Below are 25,970 nucleotides of genomic sequence, written 5' to 3'. Positions count from 1 at the left end.
CAGAGTTAAGATAGCAAGTGTCACAATAATAATAATAATATAGTGCGCAAATATATTGCAGATGGCTTCTGGAAACCAAAGGCAATCCACAGACTACAGTATAAATACATGCATGTATGTGTATAATGTTACTCAGCTAAACATTCAATTTGGTGAATTTAACAACAATTTAAATAACACGTCATCATAATGCTGGGAATTTCCCTGGGAAGAGGAATTGAGGGGACTTGGTGTTTCTAACAGCTCTCAGCACCCTTAACAAACTACAGTTCCCAGGAATCTTTGGAGGAAGACATGGCTGTTTAAAGTGCTGTAAACTTTTGTGCAGATGGAGGAGCCTTTATGCAAAAGGTGTCATCCCACCTTTTATTTAACCTGTTGGGTTGTTGTTGTTGTTGTTTAAGCCTTAGGATAGCTGGCTGCACTTCACTTCCCACAGCTAACTGTATAGAATTCAAAAATTAAAATTAATTGTTCCTGTGAGAAGGAGGAAGAGAACTGTTACTGTGAGGAAAGCCCTTCCCTCCCTCTTGTCTGAAAATACTGAGCTCAACTTAGCTGCCTCAGAAGCCTGTAGGCAAGGGCAGTTTCAGTTTCATTAGGCATGCAAAAATGCCAGGGAGCGCTCTCTACTCCACTTTGCTCAACTTCATTTGAGATATTGTGTTAACGAAAGCAAAATAGAAAGCAAACAAAATTAAGTTTTAATATTGTATCATAGCTGTCTGCCCTGAGGCTGAAATTCAAAGCTACATAGCAATTTAAAGCCAGAGGGGGCTGGGTAGAAGGAGAAGCGCACTGATTGGCCCCATGCTGGCCAAGTGACATTGCAAATCCATCAGGCAAGTGTGACTCACACAGAGAAGCCAGGCCACAGGGCTTTGTTGGAGGATGCCACAACTCGGCCAATACGCAGTCAGGAGAACTCGGGTGCGGTGGGAAGACAATTACTAAACAGGGCTGTTGCTCTGAGCTCGGTCTGCTGCTATTTCTAGGTTGTTTCCTCCAGGGTTTGCTTCCCAAATCCTAACCCTCATGTTCTAAATCTTGTCTCTTTATTTTACTCCTCCCTCACTTTTACCTGCTTATGCTTTTATTTTGATCACATTTACTTTGGCTCTGCAGCTTCTAGTAATCTCCCTGTCTCAGTCTGTTCGTGGATAATTCTACCCCATATTCTTTCCCCTTTCCAAGCTGCTGGGGTTAGCCTTCTTCTGTGGGGGTTCCCCTAGATTCCCTATGAGTTGGAGTAAGTGGCACTTCTAAAAGGGGGAGCACTGGTGCGCTTTCCGACATAACTTCTCTTTCTACTCCCACATCCTGCTCCTCAGTGTGTGCTGCCTCCCTCACTAACCATCTTCCTTACTTATTTCTCTTGCTCTTTTACCCTGTTTTCAACCCTAACCCTGCGGAAAGCCATCTAATTAGACTTTAATTTGATTTTGACCTGTTTTTGGGAGGTAATTATTGTTTGATTTTATACCAATGTTATATACATGATGTTAGCCGCCCTGAGCCAGACTTTGGCCGGGGAGGGCGAGATTAAAAAAAAGTTTTTTATTATTATTATTGTTATTATTCTTTAGTACTAATAAAGGATAAGGCTTTCAATACCTATGCTCTACCTCCACTATCGGAGGCAGTATGCACTCAGCTTTGACTTCTTCCCACAGGCATTGGCTGGTCACTGAGGACATTTGCTCTTGTGTTGATGATGCCTGCTTGAAGGGGAGGAACTGGCCATAGTGACCTCATGCTGATGTCGTCCACCTGAATGGGAGAGAAACTGGCTAGCATGCCCCTTGCCCCATCTATCTGAAGGAGAGAGAGAGAAAAGACTGCTTTTCATGCCAACATACTGCCAGCCAGAAAGGTACCTTTGTGCCCTGGACCATACTTTACTATCCCAGCCTCACAAATGCAAGTATAATTTATATTGTTATTTATTGTTATTATATTCCACCATCCCTCCAAGGAGCTCAATGCAGCACATGTGATCTTTCCCCTCCCATTTTGTTTCCTCACAACAACCCTGTGAGGTAGGTTAACCTGAGGCAGTGGCTGGCCCAAATCCTGGCAGTGACCTGCATGGCTGAGTGGGGATTTGAACCCTGGTTTCTCAGGTTTCAGAGCTTTAAATGTATGGCGTGGCTTTAACTAAAGTGTTTTGGTTGCTCGTTTTAGTTGTGAAGCTCTTCATAGCTTCCTGGCCTTGCCACATTTCTCCTGTTTTTAAAGTTAAGCCTTCTATCTCTCTGCAGCCTCCTAGCACCACATTTTCTGGAATGCTCATGGGAGCAAGAGTGCATCGTAAAAGCTTTATCCAACCCTCATTAATTGCCAAATAAAGCTGGGGGGGGGGAGTACCACCTCTACTGAAAAATACAGAAAGCGATTATTATCTTCAATTGTGATACTGCAGGGGGTGTGAATATTGTAAGTGGGTTGCTGAGTTCTGAACTTAATCTTTTTGGCTTTTAAGATCATTTTGTGGCTTTTCAACGTAAAACCCAGTATCAAAACTGCTTGTGCAATTTGCAAGAGACTTGGATATATGCTGCTACGTTTATTTATTTAGAATTAGATTTAATCCTTTGCATGCAAGTAAATTCTCTCTCTCAGCTGTCAAACTCAGCTCTAATAATAAGTTGGCTAAAGGAATGACAAGCCCAATCTGTTCAGCAAGAATTACAAAATTCTTTCCTGTGGTCTCTAGTCAGCCACAGAAAAATAAGATTATGTGAATCAGCTTCTAGTGTCATAGAGGCACAAACAAACCCTGACATGGTATGTTGATGTGTTTTGCAAATAATGCTAAAATAACATCAGCAGCGAAATAATGTCAGTAAAGATAGATACCTATGGAGCATAATTTTGCTAGAATAGAGCAAAAACACCCTATGATCAAGTAAGTCATCTACTCCTGTACTGAAAGAATATCCAACAGGTGACTTTCTACCTTCTTTTTAATAGCTAAGAGCACAAGTCAGCCCAGCACTTTGAAGTCCCACATATTTAATGAGATAATTTAAATTCTACTCTTTAAATCACTCGGATTGAAATCTGGGGGCCTTAATAGTGCACAGCTTTGGGTTGGATAATAACTTATGCTAGTTTCAATACTGCACACTCTACCTACCTACCTACCTACCTACCTACCTATCTATTTATCTAATTATAAGAAACAACTATCATGTACAACCAATGTATACAGCCAACAAGAACACTAGTTTTCCTCTTTCCTTTTGCTTTATGGGGGGGGGGGAGAGTGCAGGTTTTGCAAGCTACAGCTTCACTTTAATCAGCAGTTACCCTCTGGTGCCCATCATTGTTTCTGCTAATAATGCACCCTTGGAACAACACTAATTCTAAGATTGCACTGTGATTATTGCCATTGGTGCTAATAGCACCTGCTGATCCGTCAGTTTTATACTTTGAAACAGGGATGGGGAACATGTGGTCCCCGTGATGTTGTGATCCCACATCATCTCGAGCGCCATGGGTTCCCAGGCCATATTATCAAACTAGAGTTTTTTAGGAAAGGAAAAGTCACAGTTGGTCCTGGTAACCCCTCATGGCTGAAAGCACCTGAGATCGGGGTTTTGTTTTGTTTTTTACCTACGTACCAAATTGGCCAGATTTTCATCCTCCCACTTAACTACACCAATATCTAATGAAAAGAGAATCTAAACCAGGACAAATAGCCAATATATGGGAGATAAAGCGGAGCAAGAAAAGCATTAGAAAAATAAATTTTGCTGTTCCTAAGGCAGCTGATTTCATTTATAAGTAAAATATATTAAGACTTTTAGTTATTTAACAGATTAACCCACCTTTCCACCACTTAGATTTTCAAGATGGCTAACAAACAGTTCCTTTCAGTCTCGGGGGATGGACTTCCACATCTACTCCTTCTCCTCTAGAACAAATCAAAGGACTCCCTCACCTTACCCCCGATGCCATGAGAGTGAACCAACACCTCTGTTCTTGCTTTCCAATTATGAGCTCTCCACCCTAGTTGAAGGACACAACAGATAATAGGAGGAGATCAGGACAGCTCCCATCACACAGCTTTTTCTCAGGCAGCTGCCACAATGGCAGTGAGAATCTTAATTGGTTATAGTATTCCAGTCCCCCAAATACTTTTATTATGAGCTTGCATCTGAAGGCAGCCCTGTATCGAAAAATTTTCAATGTCTGATCTTTCACATTTTTTTAATATGCTGTAAGCTGCCCAGAGTAGCTGGGGAAACCCAGCCAGATGGGTGGGGAATAAATAACCGAAATTATTACTATTATTCAGTCCTTTCCTCTAATCTCAAGTTCTCAAACTTTCTTGAGCCCGCTTCTCATGTTCTCCTGGTAATGTGGGGTTGGACAAGGACTGCAGAAATTGCCTACTTGGACAGCTAGCTGATTCTAAGAAGTGCCACCTGCAAGTTTAGGTGAATCTTAAGCATCCCAGGGAGTTCACACCACCTTCACACTCCTAAATTTAGATATTTAATCCCTGGTGTTCAGTACATTGGTTCAAGCCAGTAAGGTGGCAGTAAGATGTTAACTGCATGTGATGTAACTTGAACCTGAGTAGAACCATACATGGAACTCGCTTAAAAGTTTTTTTTTGAAGTCTAAAGTCTTTTGCCACTTACCTGGGAGTAAACCCCATTGAACTCAGTTGGACTTGTTTCTGGGTAGATAGGTTTGTTGTTAAAACAATGTAGACTTCCCGCAAACCTGAGTTCTCCTTGTTTACTAAACAGCTTACTCACTTTGGGTAAGTTGACTAAATAAGCTAAACTCATTTCCAAGGGTGTGGATACCACCTACAGCATATAGGCATAAATCTGTTCTGAAAGAGCAAGTTCAGTTTAGAACTGAGCTCAATGATTGGAAGATTCAGGAAAAGATTATGCAACTCAGATGATTTTTGCAACCCAAACAAAAAAGCACAATTTGGATGAGTGTCAGAATTATGTTTAAGCCCCCCTGCAAGAACAAGTTCCAAAACTTCCTAAAATACTTCCCTCGTTCATAAATCCACAGTTAGCAACTGAAATGGAACAAAATAAATTGCAGGATAGGTAATGTAATTAACCGCACAGTGAAGGAGTCGCGTGAATTTGCATTTGATATGTTCTTGGAACATCTGTTATGCAATAGTGACAGGTGTTTATTAATATGGATGTCTAATCACATTTCTAGGTCGCTAATGCCTCAGTAACTCATCTTTCAAATATGTATATCTTTCATTATACATTACAATCACTTATCAAAATATTTTACATTTATCTTTTGCACATGACTACTTCTGACCTATCAGGAAAATGTGTTTCTTTTGAAGGTTAATGCACTGTTTTAATTTAATTATTTGATATGACAAAATTTAATAATATAGATAAAGGGTATCATACATTAGTTCTGTTTGTGTCCATAGATCCCAGCGGCTAGAGGGGTTTCCTATGCTCAATGATCAATATTCTTTTCTGCATTGTGGTGTAGTAGTTAGAATTGTAGGCTAGGAGCTGGGATAACGGGTTTCAAATCTTCACTTGACCATGAAGCTCACTGTGTGGGTGACCTAGGATCACCCACCTAATCTTGTCATAAGGAGGCAGAGAACCATGCACGGTACCTTGAACTCCTTGGAAGAAAGGTGGGGTATAAATGGGTTTTTTTAAAAGTTAACTTTACTACTTGTGACCCATCAAGTTTAGGCATTATTGTGGGATTCTAAGTGCTTGATAAATTCCACCCCTGCCCCCAATCTCTGCCTTGTTGGGCAAACAGCAAAGGCCTACTGATTCTCTGGCAGGCAGCAATCTGGTGGGCTGTGTTTAGCTTGGTGCATGACAACAAGTTGTGCAGGCAGGCTCAGTTCAGAATATAAATAATAGACGATGCTATTTGGTATGCAAAAAAAATCAATTTAAAATAAATGTACTGTATCTGAAACAAAATATGCCAGAATTCATTTAGTGGAACTACATACAGATGGCCTCCCTGTCCTTAATAAATTATCAGGGCACAGATCCAAAGAAGTGATTTGCGCGGACAGCCTGTGCCTTGTATTATGCCACAGTTCCCATAGCCAAAGAGGTTGGCTGCTTTTAAAAATTAACCAACTGCTTATCTCTCCAGCTGTGGAAACCACTCTTTGTGGCTCTGTACGTTTTAATTCAAAATCCTCATTCTCTTTAGCTTTACTCCTCCGTTACGTTCTGGGACTTTATGGCAAACCCCATTGAAAAAGTAGTAAGTTCACCCTTGCTATGCTCTTTAGAACCTTGGAAGGTAGTTCATCTTGACATCTCTGTGTAGGACAGAGTGCTGGTTATTTCTACCTCTTACTCTGATGCCCTGTCAAATAACTCTGACCCCATGCACTGGCACTAGGGATCCTGCTGCAATATGACACAATGGAGCCAGAGCACTGCAAAAAGCATTTGATGCTTCTCTTTGGGAATTCAAATATATTTTCAATCATTCAGACCTTTTCAGGGAAAGGCAGACCCCAGAGAGTGAATATACACACCAATGTCATCGTATTCAATTGTCTCCTTCAATTCTCATGTGCTTTTTAATTCTAAATCATTACTTTTTTAATAAAATAAATGTTAGAATTTAGATCTAAAATCTTTTAATTGAGAAAAAAAAATATCTAACAAGTCATGAGGTGGTGGAAGACGTTTTCCAAATGGTTATACTATAATAGGGTCAGCTCCCAACTATAATTCACTGCATCTATTTCCAGTGTTTAGCTACTGCTAAACATTGTGCAAAAATGCAACTCCCATTAGCCAGTGGCAAGGAATAATGGGAGTTGTAATTCAGCAAACATCTGGAGGGCCAAAAGTTATCCACTGGTGCATAAGGGGATTCCAAGAATGACAGAAGTAACCCCCCCCCCCCAAAAAAAAACCCACCCACAATCCTACACAGCAGCAATCAAACATTTTGTTGCAGGTCAGTAGTTCAAAAAGATAAGATATACAGAAGTTATATTTCTTAAGTCAGGTAGTACTACTACTATTAAACTGATACATATTAAATCTAGCAGACACAGGGATCTGGAGCAATGTAGAGAACACGGTTTTTTGTATTAGGGATAGTTGGAGGAGGGGGGAAATTGCCCAACAGTTCCTGTCCACTCATTATTTCTACTTCTATTTACACATGAAAATGTTTATTCCCACTAGGATTAGAACACAGATGTTGTAAGTGACCAGTTTAAATAGCCAGCAATCATTTAGATGATGTCTGGACCATCCAAATGATGAAATGTAAAGGCAAGATAGACACAAAACATTTTCTGTCCCTGTGAGAAACAATCAACCAAACAACTGCCTCGTGAAAAGGTCACACATTCCCCATTTTGTTTTATAGGAACAATGTTGTAATGGACAGCTGCTCTAGGGCCACCTAGGCAGAAGACTTCAATCAAATAAAAAGAGACTTTAGAGCCACTAAATTAAGAAGGAATGGGTTTCTGTCGTTGGAACACTGTTCTGCACTAACACTATCAAAATAACTCAGCCAGCGTCTCTCAAGTGAGGGAAACTATCCGCCTATTGTATCCCCCAGCAGCCTTATAAAAACAACAACAATGCTCATCAAGATAACAGTCCATTATCAGGATAATCTCACCCATGATGTACAATAGCAAGGGCGAATCTGTAGTCTTCCAGCTCGCATCAGCATCAGCAAAATCTGGAAGGCCACAGGTTCCCCATCCCTGTTGTAGAGAGCATTTTTAGATTAAATTTCCTCCCCACTTTCCTTTCCCCTCAGCTCTGTTTGAAATTATATTTAATACTCAGCTAAGGTAGAACTGATATATTTCCCAAAGAGGCAAAAGCACTGGTTATGGGCATAGGTAAATAATATTAAAAAGATAAGCAAATTTAGGAAGTAAGCTACTTTGAAAACACTTGGGCATACTGTAATCATGCATAGGTTTGTACTGTTAAACATAGCCTTGCCTAGCATTAAAAATGAAAGAACTACAAGAAATGAGAGAGAAATGTAGGCACTGATTGTATTGTTAATTGGCTACTCTCTTTTCTTGTACTTGATTCATTTGTAGGACATCAAACATCTCCTGACAACACCTGACATCCCTAGTGGCATAATTTTGTTTGGAAGCTAAGGTCAAACCAGTATATTTACATAAGTGAACCTAAGCAAATTGACATTCTCAATCCTGTTTGTCATTATGCAAACCAAATAAGCCATTGTTCTATTTACTTGTTTACTTTGCTTTGTACATAACATTTATTTCAATTATGCATGTTAAACTGAGATCATAAATAGAAATAGAAAGTAGGAAACTAGGTTAGGGTGTCCCCATACCAGCTTGGCAGGTTTGTGGTTGGACATCAGATGTTTCACCAACAATACCTGTTTCAATTCATGAAAGATTTAACATGAGGAGGTTAGGATACTTTCAAGAATGGAGAACCAGGGGTTTAATTTAATACCACAATTAGACCCATCTTCAAACATATGAAGAACAAACAGAATGCAATATAGATCTCTTCCATTTCACTTTATCCAGAGGAGAACCTACCTGAATAGGTTAGAACAGAATCAAAGGTGAAACAGAGAGTGAACTGTTTTTGAAACAATAATAAAGAAAGAGGGAGGGATAGCTCTTCGCGAATATTTATAAAATAGTAGTGCAGCAAAACAAATGCAATTCCTCTGCAATGTAAAAAGGACAGGCAAAGGATGTCCAACAATAAATTCCAGAATAAGTTTGCCAATTAGAATAATAAAATCATAGAATTGTATTAGTTTGAAGAGACCCTGAGAGTCATCTAGTCCAAGACCCTGCAAGCCAGGGTACATTCTGAGCTTTGGCCTGCCTGACCTTCCTACAACTGTAGGCTACTTCATGATTTCTACTTTGTTCCATTTCTTACACATTCCCTTCTTTCTTCTCAGCTCATCTATATGCTCCTTATGCAGGCACACCGTTTTTCTTAGGTGCCTCTCACTCTTCTTTCTTTCTTGTTAGAATCGTCTGCATTTGTGCATTCAGTATGTCACCTTTAAGAAACTCCCGTCCATCTCAGACTCCCTTCTCTTTGGGTATTTCTGACAAAGGGACCTCACCCAGTAGTTCTGTAAGTTTCATTTCTGAAATTAGTCTTCTTAAAGTCTAGAGTGCAGGCGCGACTGTACTTAATTTTACCTTGCCTGTGTATAATGAAATCCCAAGAGGACGTGATCTCTTCCTCCCAAAATTCCCTGTACTTCCACTTTATAGATTAGTTTCTCCTTGTAGGTGAGGACCAGGTCCAAGAAAGATTACCCCCTTGTTGCTTCTTCCACATTCTGCGAAATGAGGAAGGCAATTGAGGAATTTGTTGGACCTTACATTCTTGCCAAGTGTGTGTCCCAACAGATAATCAGGGTAATTTAAGTCCCCTCTGACTACTATATCTTTCCTTTTTGAATGTTTGGTAATCTTGCACCACTCAGATTGGGGTGGTGTACAACAGTATAAAGGCTTGTTTCAACTATATTTTTAAATTCCCCAATACCCATGCAGGTTATAAGCTCCACGAGGGAAGACTGTGACTTCTTTGTTTTGGTTTATAGCTCTAAAAAAAAAATATCCAAGTATACAAAGTGTGCATTAAACTAATGCATTTTCTCAATCCTGTGTGATCCAGATGGTACCTCCACTAGGAAATTCTCTTCTTGCTCCATTTCATACCTGCTGCTTTTGGAATTCCACTCTTCAGGACTGCAGCCCCCAACACTACTCTACCATCTGCCTTCACCATTGACATGATTGTACACTTTTAACAAATATGCTTCTGTTTATTTTCCTGAGAATAATCCATATGGCTTATGCAGAATAAAGTGAACAAGCTTTTATTTTCTTGGTCCAGCTTACTTATGAAAGTCTTGATTGTAAATTCACAATTTTCATTTAAATTGTATATTACTAAGTTAATTGCACAATTCTCATTGACATCAATGGAACTTTTTAACCAGTTTACCGTAGCTGGATCCGACCTCTTATGTCCAACTAAAAGATTATATTTACATATTTCTCCATTGATTGGGAGTACTTGATTGGGAGTCCTTGTTGTAAGGACTTGTTAATATGGATCAGAGAGAGCAGGTAGTTAAAATTTTTGCAAGGCATTTGTTTAATCCTATGTATGAGAGACAAGGAGGGATGTGGGTGGCACTGTGGTCTAAATCACTGAGCCTAGGGCCTGCTGATCAGAAGGTCGCAGTTCAAATTCCGCAACTGGGTGAGTTCCTATTGCTCGGTCCCTGCTCCTGCCCACCTAGCAGTTCAAAAGCACATCAAAGTGCAATTAGACAAATAGGTACCGCTCCGGCGGGAAGGTAAATGGTGTTTCCGTGCTCTGCTCTAGTTTCGCCAGAAGTGGCTTAGTCATGCTGGCCACAGGACCCGGAAAAACTGTCAGCCGACCAACGTCAGCTCCCTCAGCCAGTAAACCGAGGTGAGCGTCGCAACCCCAGAGTTGTTCATGACTGGACTTAATGGTCGGGGTCCTTTACCTTTTTTATGAAAGGCCAATGAAAGTCAGTGTTTGCTTGGTAAAATGAACAGTGGCTGTGAACTGCACTCCATTTCATTTCTAAGTCTGCCTTAGTTACAGTTACAGGTAGCAGAACCAGCAGTAGGGAGATTCAAAGCCTTCCTGTGCCAAAGGGTTTTTGAGGAAGCATCCTGTTACTATTGTTTTAAAGTGCAAATTTCAAAATATAATGGCAGATAAGGGTGGGATTTTGTTTGTTCTAAACAAGAGCTTATTTTAAGTTTGCACGACAGAAGAACTGAGATGTTATACCACAACAAGGATACCACTTTTTAAACAAAGCAGAACAGACTGTAACATCTTAAAAATCTTGTTTGTTTGGAAATTCTCTTGGCACAGTGGTCCCCCTGCTTTTGAGAATAGTCTCGTATGAGTGACACAGGAGGCTGCATTAGGAAGGGGGTCATGAAAGCCCTTATATATATGGAAGAGCTCCCATTTATTTCCATAAAAGCCACATCTACAACATTTCTGCCAACATGTATGTTTATCAGCCAAGCCAAACATAATGTTTCATAATACTGTATAGATATGTCCTTGGATTCACAGCATCCTTACCATTATGTGTTACGAAGCAAGTCCGGGACATAGCCTTAAACACTGAGCTGCAGAGATCTGGGAAAAGGGAGATTTCCCAGTGTAGCTGTATGTCTATCTCGTAGTCTCTATCAACGGTTTCAGTTTCCAGCCAGAATATAATTACTCTTTTAGTTTTCTTTAGGTCTTTAACTAATCTTTTTTATCCAAAAGTTGATTAAATGGTAATAAAATGCCTGCAAAGGCGTAGTTTGCTAAAACAGATACTGGATGCACTCTGACCAGTAGACCCAACCCTGATAGCATTATGGAAAATTCCAGTATTTCAGACATAAGTACAGAAACACAAAGGCTGCATTACACCACCAATTTAAATTCCTATAACATTCCCAGAGAACACTGGGAATTGTTGTTATCTAGGAGGGATCCCTGGATCTACTCCCTCTCCATATCATCATATCCATGATTCTTTGATGAAGCTGTGACATTTAAAGTCATAAAACCATGTAAATTTCTAGCACAGATAGGCCCAAAGTTCACAATGAAGAACAAATGCTGTACACATTCAAGAGCTTTCCTGTTTTTATCTGAGTAATTTCATAACCACAGGACTTCAATCCCATTAGGTCACTTTACTGTTTAACAGTGCTAAAAGGATCAACGAGAGAAAATAACCTCAAGTAAAATCAAAGGAAAACAAAAAGGACAAAGATAAACATCACTTTTTTGCCCCTAAGGCAAGCACAGTATGATGGTTTAAACGGCTTGGCATTTCAGTATTTCACACTGAATACTTCAATTTTCAGTTTTATTAGTTGTGACACTCACTTGTCATCTGTCATTATAAACTCTTTTGTGTTTTCCACTCTGAACGTGACAATTGCTTCTAGCTCTATGTATGCATGTATGTATGTATTTTAAATCCTGCATAATTACCTTGTGAAGTCTGTCATCTCCATCATAATCACACACATCCGTTTAGCCAGAACGATGATGTCATTGCTGGTATCATCCCATATTTCAATCTCTGCATCAAGTTTACTCTTGACTTTCTTAAAGTCAGCCACTTGCTCAGCTATCTTTTCTTTCTCTGCCTCTGGCAACTGAGTCATCTTTGCCTGTAAGGTAAGATAATTTGATTTGCAAAACATCTGCCTTTGTCAGAGGGTGTCCTTCTTTTGTGGATGCAAATGGACATTAACAAATGACTGCTCTGAATAAGATGTCATTTTGAAACAACAGCTGAGATCTGATGCCTGCATCTTTGGGCTATGTATTTGTCCAAGGATTGGCTGGTCCTGCACTGGATCCTTAGAAAAGTCAAAACTGCACCACTGTGTGTTCTGTGCACAGATTGTAATAAATAAAAACGTCACACCCAGACACCCAGGGTCCCTTTTAGTGGGACAGGCCACCCAGTAACAGAGATAAAGGGCAGTTTAAGTGTAGCACTTTCCTCTTCACCTAAGGAATTAATAGCAACTATTTACCTATATAGTGGGACGCGGGTAGCGCTGTGGGTTAAACCACAGAGCCTAGGACTTGCCGATCAGAAAGTCGGCAGTTCGAATCCCCGCGACGAGGTGAGCTCCCGTTGCTCGGTCCCTGCTCCTGCCAATCTAGCAGTTCAAAAGCACATCAAAGTGCAAGTAGATAAATAGATACCGCTCTGGCAGGAAGGTAAACGGTGTTTCAGTGTGCTGCTCTGGTTTGCCAGAAGTGGCTTTGTCATGCTGGCCACATGACCCAGAAGCTGTCTGCAGGCAAACACCGGCTCCCTCGGCCAGTAAAGCAAGATGAGCGTGCAACCCCAGAGTTGTCCACGACTGGACTGAATGGTCAGGAGTCCCTTCACCTTTACCTTTATTTACCTATATAGAAGGAAGTAAAGAGATGTCCTCAGGACAAATCATCACAGTGGGGCAGAAATACCCCTGATGAAAGACAAGTGTTGTGGATTGATACTGGGAAATGTATCAGTTGCAAAAGTGGGTACTACTCTTTGGTATCACAACAATTTAAAATTACTGATATTGTCATACTCACTGTGATCCAAGCATATTCTTCATTTAAATATGTTCATATATTACTGTATTGTGTAGTTTGGGCCATTTGTTTTGACTCCACCATCTTACCCAGGATAACTCATTATTAACCTGTTGGGGTGGGTGGGTGGGTGTTGTATTGTGTTTTGTGGTGTGCTCCCCATCCCTTCAATGTGAAAGGCTCATCATACAATCCTTCTAGAATAGACAAGGGAATGATTAGCTGAATACTCCTGTGCGGCCTCAGGCTTGGATGAGCCCTCTGCTTACTACTTTCTGTGGGTTACCTGCCAGCACAGACCACCCCTTGCTGTCATTTGGGCCCACTGTCTGTAGTGGTATTCCTAGAGCTGCTGCCAACCACTTCCTCCTCCTCGGGACTAGCAGGATTAGCTAGAAACAGTGGCGTTGTAATTGCTAGAAAAGATTCAAGCAGCTGCCATGCCCCATAATGCAATGCCTGACAGTGGGCATTCCTTGCATTGTGGAGCATACAATATCACAACCATATGGATATTTTTCAGACAATCACAGCACCTCTGCCACCACCCAGAGGAGGTAGAGACTGGTGGCGAGGTTTCAGCAGGCAAAGCATCAGCCCCCAAGAGCCCTGCGCGGCACCTGGACCCCAGTTGTTTCCCAAGCATACCAAGTGCTGACACCAGGCCTGGGTGCAGCAGTGACTAGATCAGATCCACAGTCTCTGCAGTAACTGACAAGCAGGATTACCTGAATTCAGATGCCCTTTAAGCATATCACTTCTATAAAGAAAAAAAATCAGTTTCTCTCCCAAAGGCATGAAATACGGATAAACTGTTTAGTCATTTTCAATGCTGATGTTCTATTCTTTCTTCTACTTACATGCTTTAATTTCCAGGAATTGTCTAGAAGCGTGTATTTAGTGTTTGTTTTAATGATGGCCAGCCTCTTTCCAGCTGTCAATGATTATGCCATCTGCCTTGCCAAAAGGAGCTCTGAATAAATGCTTGAGGAGAAGAGAAACTGCTCTGGTATTGGAATAGAAATCTGCTAATCTGTGGTTATCTATATCTGTAGATATATATTCCTAAACTAATCTGACATGCTTAGAAAAATGTATTTACAGATTTATATAACCATTCACTTGGTCACCACAAGGAACATTTTTAAAAAACTAAAGAGAACAAAAAGAAATGTGTAAGAATAGCACAACTGAAAACAACCCTTTTCCTACTGTGCTTGTCATTTTCAGAATGAGAGGACAGCTTATGTGGATTGAAACAGAAAACACGTTTAGACTGAACTGTGACTAAATTCTAGTTACATTGGATAAATTATTTTAAACCTTGCAGATCGTGGAGAAGCGAATATAGCCTCCCTTCAGTTTTAGAATTCCATCCAACTGCATGAGAAAATATTGATTATCCCATACATTGGGGGACCTTTATAGGGTTCTTGATCTTTCCTGGCACTACAAGGTAGTGAAACATTCCAAATCTTAACAGAGGACATATTTAGAAGCAAGTTTCTCTAGGTCATTCATTCTATCTTCCTTAGTAGCACAGTGCCATGCTGCTCATAAATCATACAGAATAATCAGCCTGTAGGCATGGATCTCTGTGGGAATATTCTCTGATGGCTAAGGACTTTTCATATTTAAGGGGAACAATATTTAAAAGTATTCAGCTGAAACAGAAACCAAAGCTGACTCATGGCTGCATTCAACTAAATTTTAAAATTCAAACCAGAAATGCAGTTCTCTATCTTACTTTACATGCTTGAAAGGCTCCTCCTCCTCTTTTCCTTGCTGCATTTTAATAATGAAAAATGCATGATGTAATAATATTGTGTTGCTAGTGTCCCTGCCTCTACAGCAGTTTGCTGCTTGCTTACGGCCAGAGAAACTTAAGTCACATAGAAATAGCCTCCTGATACTGTCTCAGACCACTTGTCCATCTTGTGCAATATTATCTTCACTGATTGATTGTAGCTCTCCAGCATTTGAGACTTTCCCCAGTTCCGCCTGGAGATGCCAGGACCTAAAACTGGGACATTCTGCATCGAAAGCATCTTAATCACATGTTTGCTGTACTCCCAATCAATGACATGTTTTGCATTACTAAATGATACCAGGTAGTGCCACTGTTTAGAGCAAAAGCCATGGATTATGGTGTGACACACACCAACAAGTAAGTACAGTGGTACCTCGGGTTACAAACACCTCAGGTTACAAACACTTTGGGTTACAGACTCCGCTAACCCAGAAGTAGTACCTCGGGTTAAGAACTTTGCCTCAGGATGAGAACAGAAATCATGTGGCAGTGGCAGCAGAAGGCCCCATTAGCTAAAGTGGTACCTCAGGTTAAGAAAGGTATCAGGTTAATAATGGACCACCAAAACGAATTAAGTTTGTAACCAGAGGTACCACTCTATTATAATAGGTGAAGTGGGGGTATATTCCAAAGGAAAGCGAAGGGAAACAGATCGTTCTTCACTTAACTTGGGGTGTTGCATCTCTCACATATTTGGGCAGGTGGCAGTAAAGGTAAAGGGACCCCTGACCATTAGGTCCAGTCGTGGCCGACTCTGGGGTTGCAGGGCTCATCTTTCTTTATTGGCCAAGGGAGCTGGCGTACAGCTTCTGGGTCATGTGGCCAGCATGACTAAGCCGCTTCTGGCGAACCAGAGCAGTGCACGGAAACGCCGTTTACCTTCCCGCCGGAGTGGTACCTATTTATCTACTAGCACTTTTGATGTGCTTTCAAACTGCTGGGTTGGCAGGAGCAGGGACTGAGCAACGGGAGCTCACCCCATTGCGGGGATTCGAACCGCCAATCTTCTGATCGGCAAGCCCTAGGCTCTGTGGTTTAACCCACAGCGCCACCCGCGTTCCCAGTGGCAGTAGGTCCCCTTTAAAGCAATAGATTTCAGCTTCATAAACTGCCACAAAGAAAGTGGGTGTGTTACAATAAATAGCAATGGCTAAATAGAGCTATAATGGCCAACCTGTCTTTTTCAGGTAGGTTGTTACCCTGCACTGTGGTATCAACACAGTTGCCAGTCTCTCTCCTTCCGGTAGGTGGCATCAGGAGGAGGTCACAATGGCCAACTACTACAGCATAATGGAAGAGCAAAGCTCTCTTCTGATATTATCAGCAACACTAAGGGTCTCTCTGCCTGAAGGAGACAAATTGGCCATTCTGGTGAACTTATGATGCCACCTGCCTGAAGATGAGTGGCTGGCCATTGTGACCACTTTCTGATGCCACTTGCCTGAAGGAGTGAGGCTGAAAAGGAGAGTTTCTCCATTGTGACCTAATGCCAGAGCCGGCCCACCCATCAGGCAGTGTGAATAAGCACAAGAGGAGGCACCCTGCCTGTCCCTTCACTTTCAGCACATAGAGTTGCTATTCATGTTTCTTTGCCCTTGAGCGAAAAGGTAAGTGGCAAAACCTTCTTTTGGCCACCCCTCTTGTCAAGTTCCATGAGGGAGGGCATTCTGGCACATGGTGGAAATGTGGGGCAGCACATTCCCATTTGACATCTCCTCTGCCTAATACTGATGCTGCCTGCCAGAAGACTGACTGTAGTGTGTACTTCATGTTGATGCTGTCCATCTTTAGGAGAGAGAATGTGGTCCGTGTACCCTACTGCAGCTCCTGCTCATCTGACAAAAAGACTAAAAGACACCCCATCATGCCCACATGTTGCCAGCCACTTTCCTGGAAAAGGTACCCATCACATTCCAGACCAGACTGCTTCACTGTTTCCCTCCCATATGGAAATTTTGCCTCTTCAAAGGCAGGGGCATCAGTTCACCAATGCATTGTTAGAGCTCAGGTGGCTGCCCTCTTAACAGCTGTATGTATTGTATGCGCACCTAAAATAATTGCTACTCCTTGCTTAGAGGAATAATGCCTAAATAATTTTTCAGAATCCATTTTAAAATGACATACTTTCAGGCATACATTTTCTGGCTGCTATTGTGTTAGAAATTGGACAACTTCTCACTCTTCATCCTGATTATAAAATCCATTCAGATTACAGGACAGTAAAATAAGTTTAGATTTTGTGTGATACATTAAGGATATGCCTAACAGATGGTTAATTAACATTATAGCAATTTTGCTTCACTGAAAAACAAATTCCTGAATATTTTTGTGTATGCCAACCAACATGCTGTGAACTTAGACTGAATTTTAAATACATAATCAAATTCATCTGACATCAGTCCACCCTGAGGCTGTGGAGCCTTATAGAAGTATTGTTCCTCATTCAAGAAAACAACAGGAGGAGGATATTCACTGAGGTACAGCACTGAGGGCCTTCTGGTGGTTCCCACACTGCAAGATGTGAGGTTACAGGGAACCAAGCAGAGGGCGTTCTTGGTAGTGGCGCCCGCCCTGTGGAACGCCCTCCCATCAGATGTCAAGGAAATAAACAACTATCCGACTATCCAACTTTTAAAAGACATCTGAAGGCATCGCTGTTTAGGGAAGTTTTTAATGTTTGATGTTTTATTCTGTTTTTAGTCCTCTGTTGGCAGCTGCCCAGAGTAGCTGGGGAAACCTGAAAACTATTATTATTATTATTATTATTATTATTATTATTATTATTATTATTCAGGCTGCAATCCTGTACCCACTGAGGGGGTAATTCAATCCCAAGATCTGCCAGGATCCAATGGATCCCCAGGCTCAGGTGGGGCTACACTGGCATAAGACCCAAGCCCAGCTCAGCCGGAATGAAAGTCTATCATCCCAACTCAGAATGTTGGGACAGCTTGATTTAAACAATTTTTAAAATAGCAAAAACAATTATGGGAAAATGTTTTGTTTTTTTAATATATATTTTGCTGGCTTCTCACTTCAGTTTCCTTATCCAGAACCCACACAGCCTTGCTAAACTATTTGCACTGTGGATTTATTTTTAAATATTACTGAACACAAAAGTGAACAAAAGAAAATCCCTCTCAAATAGCCCTTCTCCAAAAGGGCTTTATATAAAATAAATCATGATTCTGGTGCAGGGAGCATGTGGGGTCAAAGAAGCCTGTTAAATTCAAGTGTAGCAGATCTGTTTGGAGACTACAATGCATCTGCAAATGCATTTTCATAAGCAAAAAGATATGGAGGCAAGGAGGTTGAAGGGCAAGCAGGAGCTACTGTGAAATCATGTCAGGCATCTTCTGCATAACAATCATATCACTACAAGAGTTCTCAGTTACACAAACAGCTTGTTTGTGAATCCAATTTTATATGTAAAATATAAAATATCTGTTTGGTTCTCACTGTCAAAACAAAAAATACAAACCCTTTGCCTTCTCACCTATGCATCTGCTTATCCATTTAAATTAGGCTCTTAATCCCATTCATGAGTTTTGGATACAGTGGTGCCCCGCAAGACGAACGCCTCGCAAGATGGAAAACCCGCTAGACGAAAGGGTTTTCCGTTTTGGAGGCGCTTCGCAAAACAAATTTCCGGAGGAGGTCCGAGGACAGTGGGGAAGACACGCCGCGCTTCCCCACTGTCCCGGAGATTTCCCTATGGGCTTCCTTCGCAAGACGAAAGCCCATAGGGAAATCTCCGGGACAGTGGGGAAGCGCGGCGTGTCTTCCCCACTGTCCTCGGACCTCCTCCGAAGGCTGGCGGTGGGGTGGAGAGACCTCCTCCCCCCACCAGGCTTCGGAAGGCTCCTCCGAAGGCTGGCGGTGGGGCGGAGAGACCTTCTCCCCGCGCCAGCCTTCGGATGGCTGTCCTGAAGACTTGTGGTGGGAGGAGGGTTTTCCTTCCCACCGCCAACATTCAGAATGTTGGTGGTGCTGCGCGCCTTCCCCTCTGTTCCCGTAACTGTCCTGAAGGCTTGCGGTGGGGAGAAAAGCCCTTCTCCGCACTGCCAGCCTGGCAAGCGGTCTCCATAGGAACGCATTAATTGATTTTCAATGCATTCCTATGGGAAACCGTGCTTCGCAAGACGAAAAACTCGCAAGAAGAAAAAACTTGCGGAACGAATTAATTTCGTCTTGCGAGGCGCCACTCTACACTGCTGGGCTTAGTGTCACAATAAGGTCCAGTATACTATGAGATCACTTCACTACATTAAATATCTTAGGTGCTTGATCAGTTAATACCATTCCATACCATAACTTCAAAGTAGAAGGTTGAGTGGTGAAGAGAAATGCACAGGTTAAGACCATTGTAACTTGAAAATGGCTCAGTTTGATTTTGTATATAGTTTTGCATGCTTACTTTATTGTTTGTAAAGGTAAAGGGACCCCTGACCATTAGGTGCAGTCGTGGACGACTGGGGTTGCGGCACTCATCTCGCTTTATTGGCCGAGGGAGCCGGCGTACAGCTTCTGGATCATGTGGCCAGCGTGAAAAAAAGCCGCTTCTGGCAAACCAGAGCATTGCAATGAAACACTGTTTACCTTCCCACCATAGCGGTTCTTACTTATCTGCTTGCACTTTGATGTGCTTTTGAACTGCTCGGTTGGCAGGAGCAACAGGAGCTCACCCCATCACGGGGATTCGAATCACAACCTTCTGATCGGCAAGCCCTAGGCTCTGTGGTTTAGACCACAGCGCCACCCGCGTTACTGTACTGTAAATGTTTGAATGTGTTTTCTGGAATAACTTCTATTGTCTCTTGAACTTGAAACCAGCCACCACCGCACCATTGTCTAAAAACCACCAAACTTCCCCGTTTACCATTTAATGCACAGTTCAAGAACCACTGTTATCTATCCCCTGCAATCCATCCTAATGCATAGTAAACTATGAAATTTACTTCAATGGGAGTCAGTGATGGCCACCAACTTGGATCACTTAAAAAGACAAATTTAATAAATAAAAAAATCAAATTTAAATTATATAAAATTGAAGGGCAATTTTTAAAATACAAATTCATGGAGGACAAGGATGACTATGTTCTACCTCACTGACGTAGGCATTAGGCCTCTGAATACCAGGTGTGGGTAATCTCGGGAGGACCAAGTGCTGTTGTGCTCATGCCTTGCTTGTGGGTTATCCCATCAGCATCAGACATCAGACTCCTGAGGGAACAAGATACTGAACTAGATGGGCCAATGGCTTGACCCAGGAGGGCCGTTGTTACGTTCCTGTGCCACTATTGCCATGTTTGCACCACAATTTGTATTTTCCCCACCAACAGACTTTTCCATATGGGAGCTTGAGCACACATGTACAATGAATGATGCAGTCCTAATGGGAGTGGCATGGCATAATTCAGCAATAACAGTAGGCAGTGAGTACCATATACAGACAGTTGGCAACAGGAAGAGAAGCAGCAGACCTTTTCCTAGGCAAATTCTCAGCCTCCGGACTGAAACCCAAATCTGAAACCATAGTCACTCTCAGCCGAAGCTACCTCACAATGTGGTTATGAGCATAAAATGGGGAAGCAGGAGGAGAATTATGTTCACCACCTTGGGCTCCTTTGAGGAAAAGTGGGATATAAATTCAATTAATGAACAAATCTTGTCAGCATCCCTTCCTGCAATTTCACCTATTTTTCCAAATTACACCAACAATTATTCCGCATGGAAACTATTTTAAGGAAATCCCTTATTTATCTCAAACTCCAAAGGTAATAGCTTTAAGGCACAATTCAGACTAAATTGGGCAGCAGTGGTATCTTAATTGCCAAGTGTTTTGTTTAGTTTAGGAATTATTGTGTTATGTATTCAGTGGCCTGTGTTTGCCTGAGCTTGAGTCTGAACTAAGGATTCTTAGCGCAATACATATCTAATCACAGAATGTTTCAGGATTTGGGCTATAGCCATTGGCCCTTAAACTCTTTATGATTTGAAGCTTGGGAGTTTAGACACGTTGAGAGTGGGAGTGGCCCAGGCCTTCAGAAAAGTATATAAGCAGCTGCTTTGCCCTAGTTGTCCAGTTCTTTTATTTCAGTAAAAGTTATTGCTGTTATCACTGTGTCTTGCTTCATAGGAACCCACCTACACTTCACCTCATTTCCCACAGTATGTTTTAAGAACACTGGAAAGTCACAGTTAAACCCTGGGGAATTAACTGATTTTAAATATTTGCACTGTTCCTTTAGAATATTGATACATTTTTTCCCAAAGTCTAACATAATAAATTGAAGAAAGAGTAGGTATAATCACTTATGCCCTGATTATCTGCATTCATTCTATACAGAGACTGCATGGAAGTTGCCAACATTCTGTTACTATTGGACACCATTGTGGAAGCATGGTGAAGATTCTGTTCCTCTGAACGCTCTTTCACCTGGGCAGAAGAGGACTTTGCTCCTGGAGACTGTGTAGAAGACAGCTGTTGATCAGGACAGGTGCTTTGGGCAGCTGCCAAAGCATAGTGCAAAAGGGCATCACCCATTTGGCATCTGTACAGCCGCCATCTGGTCAGTTTGAATGTTTATTCAATTTTATGTCATACCTCACACAGAGAAAATTGTACTTGTGCAGCAGCAGGTGAGCTAATCCCAATGAGTGGTAATTCTCAATATGGTATGTACAGGCTCCTAGGAGAGCATATATATCTCAGATTATGGCTGGCTGGGTTGCTCGCCTTCTATAAAGTTACTACTGCAATCTGAGAAGACTGTCGTTTTATTGCTAGAAAGGCACTGCAACTTAAAAGCCAAAAGGGGGGTTGCTACTTTGACTGGTACCGTTCCTACTGTTTTGTTTCAGTTTCTGAAAATTTAATGAATGATAGGGTAGCAAAGTGTTATCTCTTCTATATTAACTAAGGTGCATCCCACCCATAATAACAGGAGTTAATATTATTAAAATGATGTCCCTAGAGACTATTTAAAGTAAAAGGAATTGTGGTATCTGCATTGTACACAAGTTTAGACGTGTGTGTGTGTGTGTGTGTGTGTGTGTGTGAGAGAGAGAGAGAGAGAGAGAGAGAGAGATTTTTCCAAGATGCAGAAAACCTTGGCTTATTGTAAACAGGATAAACAATTCAACTAGAGACAAATTGTTTGGCAAACCCTGACGTTCAGCTGTCATTCTTCTGATTTCTTCCTGGAATGGTGGGTCTCTCTGATGTAGGGAACTGGAACTGATAAGGTCTTAACAGAAGCAGCATGCAAGGAACAAGGGAGTGGACGCAAGATGGAGGGTGCTTGTTTCTTGCTTTTAGCGCTCAGAAAACTCTATTTTTGTTCACAATGGGACTGCAAACCCAGAGGAAATCAAGCTGCAAGAAGGAGCATCTGGAACTACACCACTTGGACTCTCTTTTTCTGAAACAGCTGCTTTACATCTATAGCTGCGGGCAAGGTAGTGGGTGCATGCTTTATTTATTCAAATATTTCTATCCCATCTTGTATCACTTGATGTCAGGGAGATCGAGATATAAATTACATAAATGGGGTGACTAACCTGTGGGCCAGATGCAGCCCAGCAAGATTCAGGAAGTGGTCCACCAGCCCCCACTGGTCCACCAGCAGTGAGATCGGAAGATAAAGTGTTTTCTCGATACTTTGGATTTTGCATTCTGCACCATACCTACCCTAAAGCTGAGACAGGGCAGTCCTGGAAATTCTGCTTTTTACCTTTCACATATCTTTCTGTGAAGTGTAAAAGATTGTGCTACCACCCCCCTTCTCAGAACTATGATAGGAAAGGTTGGAAATGTCTCCGTTTGCTCTCCAAAGGTTGTCTTCCCCGCTCCCAAGCTGTGATGGAGAGAAGTGGAAATGCTACCTTTTACTTTTCACAGTAAAATAGTTCCCAATGAAATTTTATATTTCATGTTCCATTAAAACTGAATATGACACTACAGTATCTGTCAGATTCACAAATACAGATGTACTCCCTTCATGGGAGATTTCACATTGCCTAGTTATCTGAGCAATGTAGGTTAGCCTAAATTCTGGGAATGTGAAGAATCTCCATAAGAGCCAGGCTGCAAGGCGAAAACACAAGCAGCACTAGCCAAACTGTTTAAAACTAGTTTCCTTTTGTATTCAAACAACATACAAGAATATGAACACTCAATAATAGCAATCAGCCCTTCAAGGAATGAGCACCTTCCAATTTTGAGTGGGCATTTCACAAGCAAATTGAACACACACACACCAGCATTGAGAACTTCAGCCTTTTCTCATTCAGTTCATAACTAATTTCACTCTGGATCTCATATGCTTTTTCCAGAAATCTACTGGAGAAAAGAGTTAATATTTTGGCATTATCCATGATAAGACTCCTTAAAGGACAAACAATACAGGCAACTATTTTTGAATAAAATGGCTTTGGTACATACCCTGTCTGTTTTCCCTTCAGTTTGAGTACTGGTGCGGCTGTGTGCATCATGATCGTCTTCAAGATGAGAGACATCTTCAAGTTCTTCTGGGGTCTGAAAAGAACATGACATTATTCTTATGCATGAACTTTAAAGATGTCACACACCTGTGACAGAATACCAGATTTCTGCCTGGACCTAATGTAGGTGGCATATGACCCCACTTCCGCAATGAATGCACATATAAGAAAAATGTGAATTCAAGAACATGAGCTATTATTTCAGCCTATTTAACTAGTTTTTGTGTAGCATATTGTTATATAACTGAACATGCACAGCCAGATTGTTTTACCCCCATATTTTGCACTGATCATTCCTGATTTTCTTGGATGTTATATTTGTGACAGTTATGCATGGCTTACACAATGCAGTGTTGCTATCACAATGCTATCACAGAATGGTTTGTGATTATTAAAAACAAATGTTACAAAGTAACCTATGAGACTTGTAAAAGGAGGCTGATTTCACCACATTATCGTAATAATTTGTTAGGATACATATTAGAGTTACGTGTGTGCAAATGACCTCTCCCAATTCTCCAGAGAAATTGGGACCATGTCATCAGCTGGAGGTCAGGTGACCAGTGCTGCCTAATCATGTTGTCCACTTGTGTTTAATAATTGACTAACACTTCAACAATATCTGCTGCCTTCTCTGCTATATCTCTGTACCAAAAGCACACAGCCTCATCTTCCACTAAGGCGTGTGTGCTGCTGTTGTTGTTTTGACATCTGAGCAGCTGAAAGTGTCCATTAGCATTCCATAAATCTTTAGTTGTTGAGGTTAGGCCTCAACTGAAGTTAGACCGCTTACAACCAATAAAAATTGGTAATGAAAAACTCTGCTGGCATTTGCCACTTTCTTTCACCTGTCCCACCCATTTGCTCTAATTTTGGGGTATATTTTGCAAAAACATGGGGTGGTATTCAACTGTTACTCAGAGTAAACCAAATGAAATTACTAGACCTCACTTAGTCATTTTCATTAATGTCATTTGGTCTACTCTTAAGTAACAATTTGTTGAATACCACCCATAGTTCATCAGCTAGACACTTTGATTTAATCTGATACCTCATTTGTCTCTCTCAGACCATAGCAAGTGTTCCAAAGCCTGACTTTGCAAACACATATTTTAGTTATGCTCCTTATTGCTTCATATTAATTGCATGTTATTTGATATAGTCAGTTAAGTGACCCAACTCTTTTTTCCTGGGATTAAAAGACACTTGCATTTTCCAAGAAAGCTCCCTACATTTTCAAGTTAGAATTCAAATGCGAGACCTGTATGATGAGAACGTCTGTGTAGGTCTGCCTCTAATCATTTATTTATCCGCACATTTTGAGTTGTGCATTACCAAACACTCACCCCTATTTGCATAGAAACAGACTGCATTTATTCAAATTGCTTTTAAAGATGAATATAACTCTTCTGAAGGCTGGCGGGGGGCAAAAGTCTTTGCTCTCCCCCGCCTGCCTTCAAAAGCCGTCCGGGATAACGGGAAGCGCTTCCCTGCTATCCCGGACCGCTTTTAAAATGCTGGCGGTGGGGAGCAAAGCCTTTCGCCCCCGCCGGCCTTCCTGGACCTCTTCTGAAGTCCGGAGGGTGGGGAAAGGCTTTGCTCCCCACCGCCAGCATTTAAAAGAGGTCCCCGGAGATTTCCCTATGGGCTTTCGTCTTGCGAAGCAAGCCCATAGGGAAAATCGTCTAGCGAAGTGTCGCAAAAACCGAAAAACCCTTTCGTCTTGCGGGTTTTTCGTCTTGCGAGGCATTCGTCTTGCGGGGCACCACTGTACACACTTGCTTTCATTTGTCATTTTTCACTCCTGTCACCTAATTTTTGTATAGTGCAGCTGGCGCTACTGAGAGCTATAGCTCAGAACATCTGGAGGACACCAGGTTAGGGAAGGATGCCCTATGCTGACAGGAAGTGGCTCCTCAGAGTCCCATTTAGAGAGCTTTCTCAGCCCCTGGGACCTTTTTCCAGGAAAGAATATGCATTGTCCTTTACCTAATTTAGTATTCTGCGGTAATTCACCAAATTGAAAATGCTCATAAAATTGTGAATGACGCATTGATTATACAGCATCCCTGATCCCTGTACTTTAAGAGTCTCTCTCCTATCAAACTGTTCAAAATCCTTCTCTTTGTGGGTACTTTTCAAGTGCTGTAGCAGAATATATATGAATGATGTGGCCTTGTAATTAGTAGTACCATGACTCTGTCTAGCCCAGTACTGCTTACTTTCCAAGACCACAATAATTTCCATCCCCACTACCCAAGATCATTTTAATTTACATAAAGAGAATGCATCCAGATTATACGAAAGGCCCATCTAGATCACCATCCTATTTCCACAATGGTCAAACATACATGCCCAGTAACCCAACAGACAGTGCTGGAAAGGCAACCACCCTCCCCTGTTGTTGCTCCCAGGCAATGGCATCCTGACTCTGAATATGCACATAAGGCCAGTGCAAGGCACTTTACTGCATGAAGTGAAGG

General features: G+C 41.6%; 1 protein-coding gene and 1 long non-coding RNA gene across 13 annotated transcripts in view; one reads left to right on the top strand and one right to left on the bottom strand.

Moving 5' to 3' along the window:
• CTNNA3 (catenin alpha 3) overlaps positions 1–25,970 on the bottom strand; it is a 564,841-nt gene that overhangs the window by 26,652 nt on the left and 512,219 nt on the right. For 6 of the 7 annotated variants that reach the window (XR_014168802.1, XR_014168803.1, XM_081913569.1 and 3 more), the window contains 2 exons: positions 23,429–23,521; positions 12,063–12,244 (listed from right to left, as the gene is read on the bottom strand). Coding sequence is in view for 5 of the 7 variants with exons in the window: in XM_081913569.1 (XP_081769695.1) it covers positions 12,063–12,244; positions 23,429–23,521 (275 nt within the window). In the remaining 2 variants the exon portion in view is untranslated. Of the gene's footprint in view, positions 1–8,242; positions 9,340–12,062; positions 12,245–23,428; positions 23,522–25,970 lie in introns of those variants that run through there. The other variant, XM_081913572.1, reaches the window with a different exon arrangement.
• Positions 1,658–23,902, top strand: LOC309371192. 6 transcript variants are annotated; one of them, XR_014168865.1, is made up of 5 exons: positions 1,658–1,873; positions 16,774–16,881; positions 21,332–21,624; positions 22,213–22,443; positions 23,449–23,902. It is a non-coding gene; the product is annotated as an uncharacterized lncRNA (long non-coding RNA). The 6 variants fall into 6 exon arrangements; XR_014168869.1 differs by lacking the exon at positions 1,658–1,873 and adding an exon at positions 16,158–16,589 and having other exon boundaries at positions 16,807–16,881; XR_014168870.1 differs by lacking the exon at positions 1,658–1,873 and adding an exon at positions 16,158–16,589.

The sequence above is a fragment of the Podarcis melisellensis genome (genome assembly GCF_964234715.1).
Source record: "Podarcis melisellensis genome assembly, chromosome: 5".
In the NCBI taxonomy this organism is placed as follows: Eukaryota; Metazoa; Chordata; class Lepidosauria; order Squamata; family Lacertidae; genus Podarcis; species Podarcis melisellensis.
This window is presented reverse-complemented; position numbering and strand designations above follow the sequence as displayed.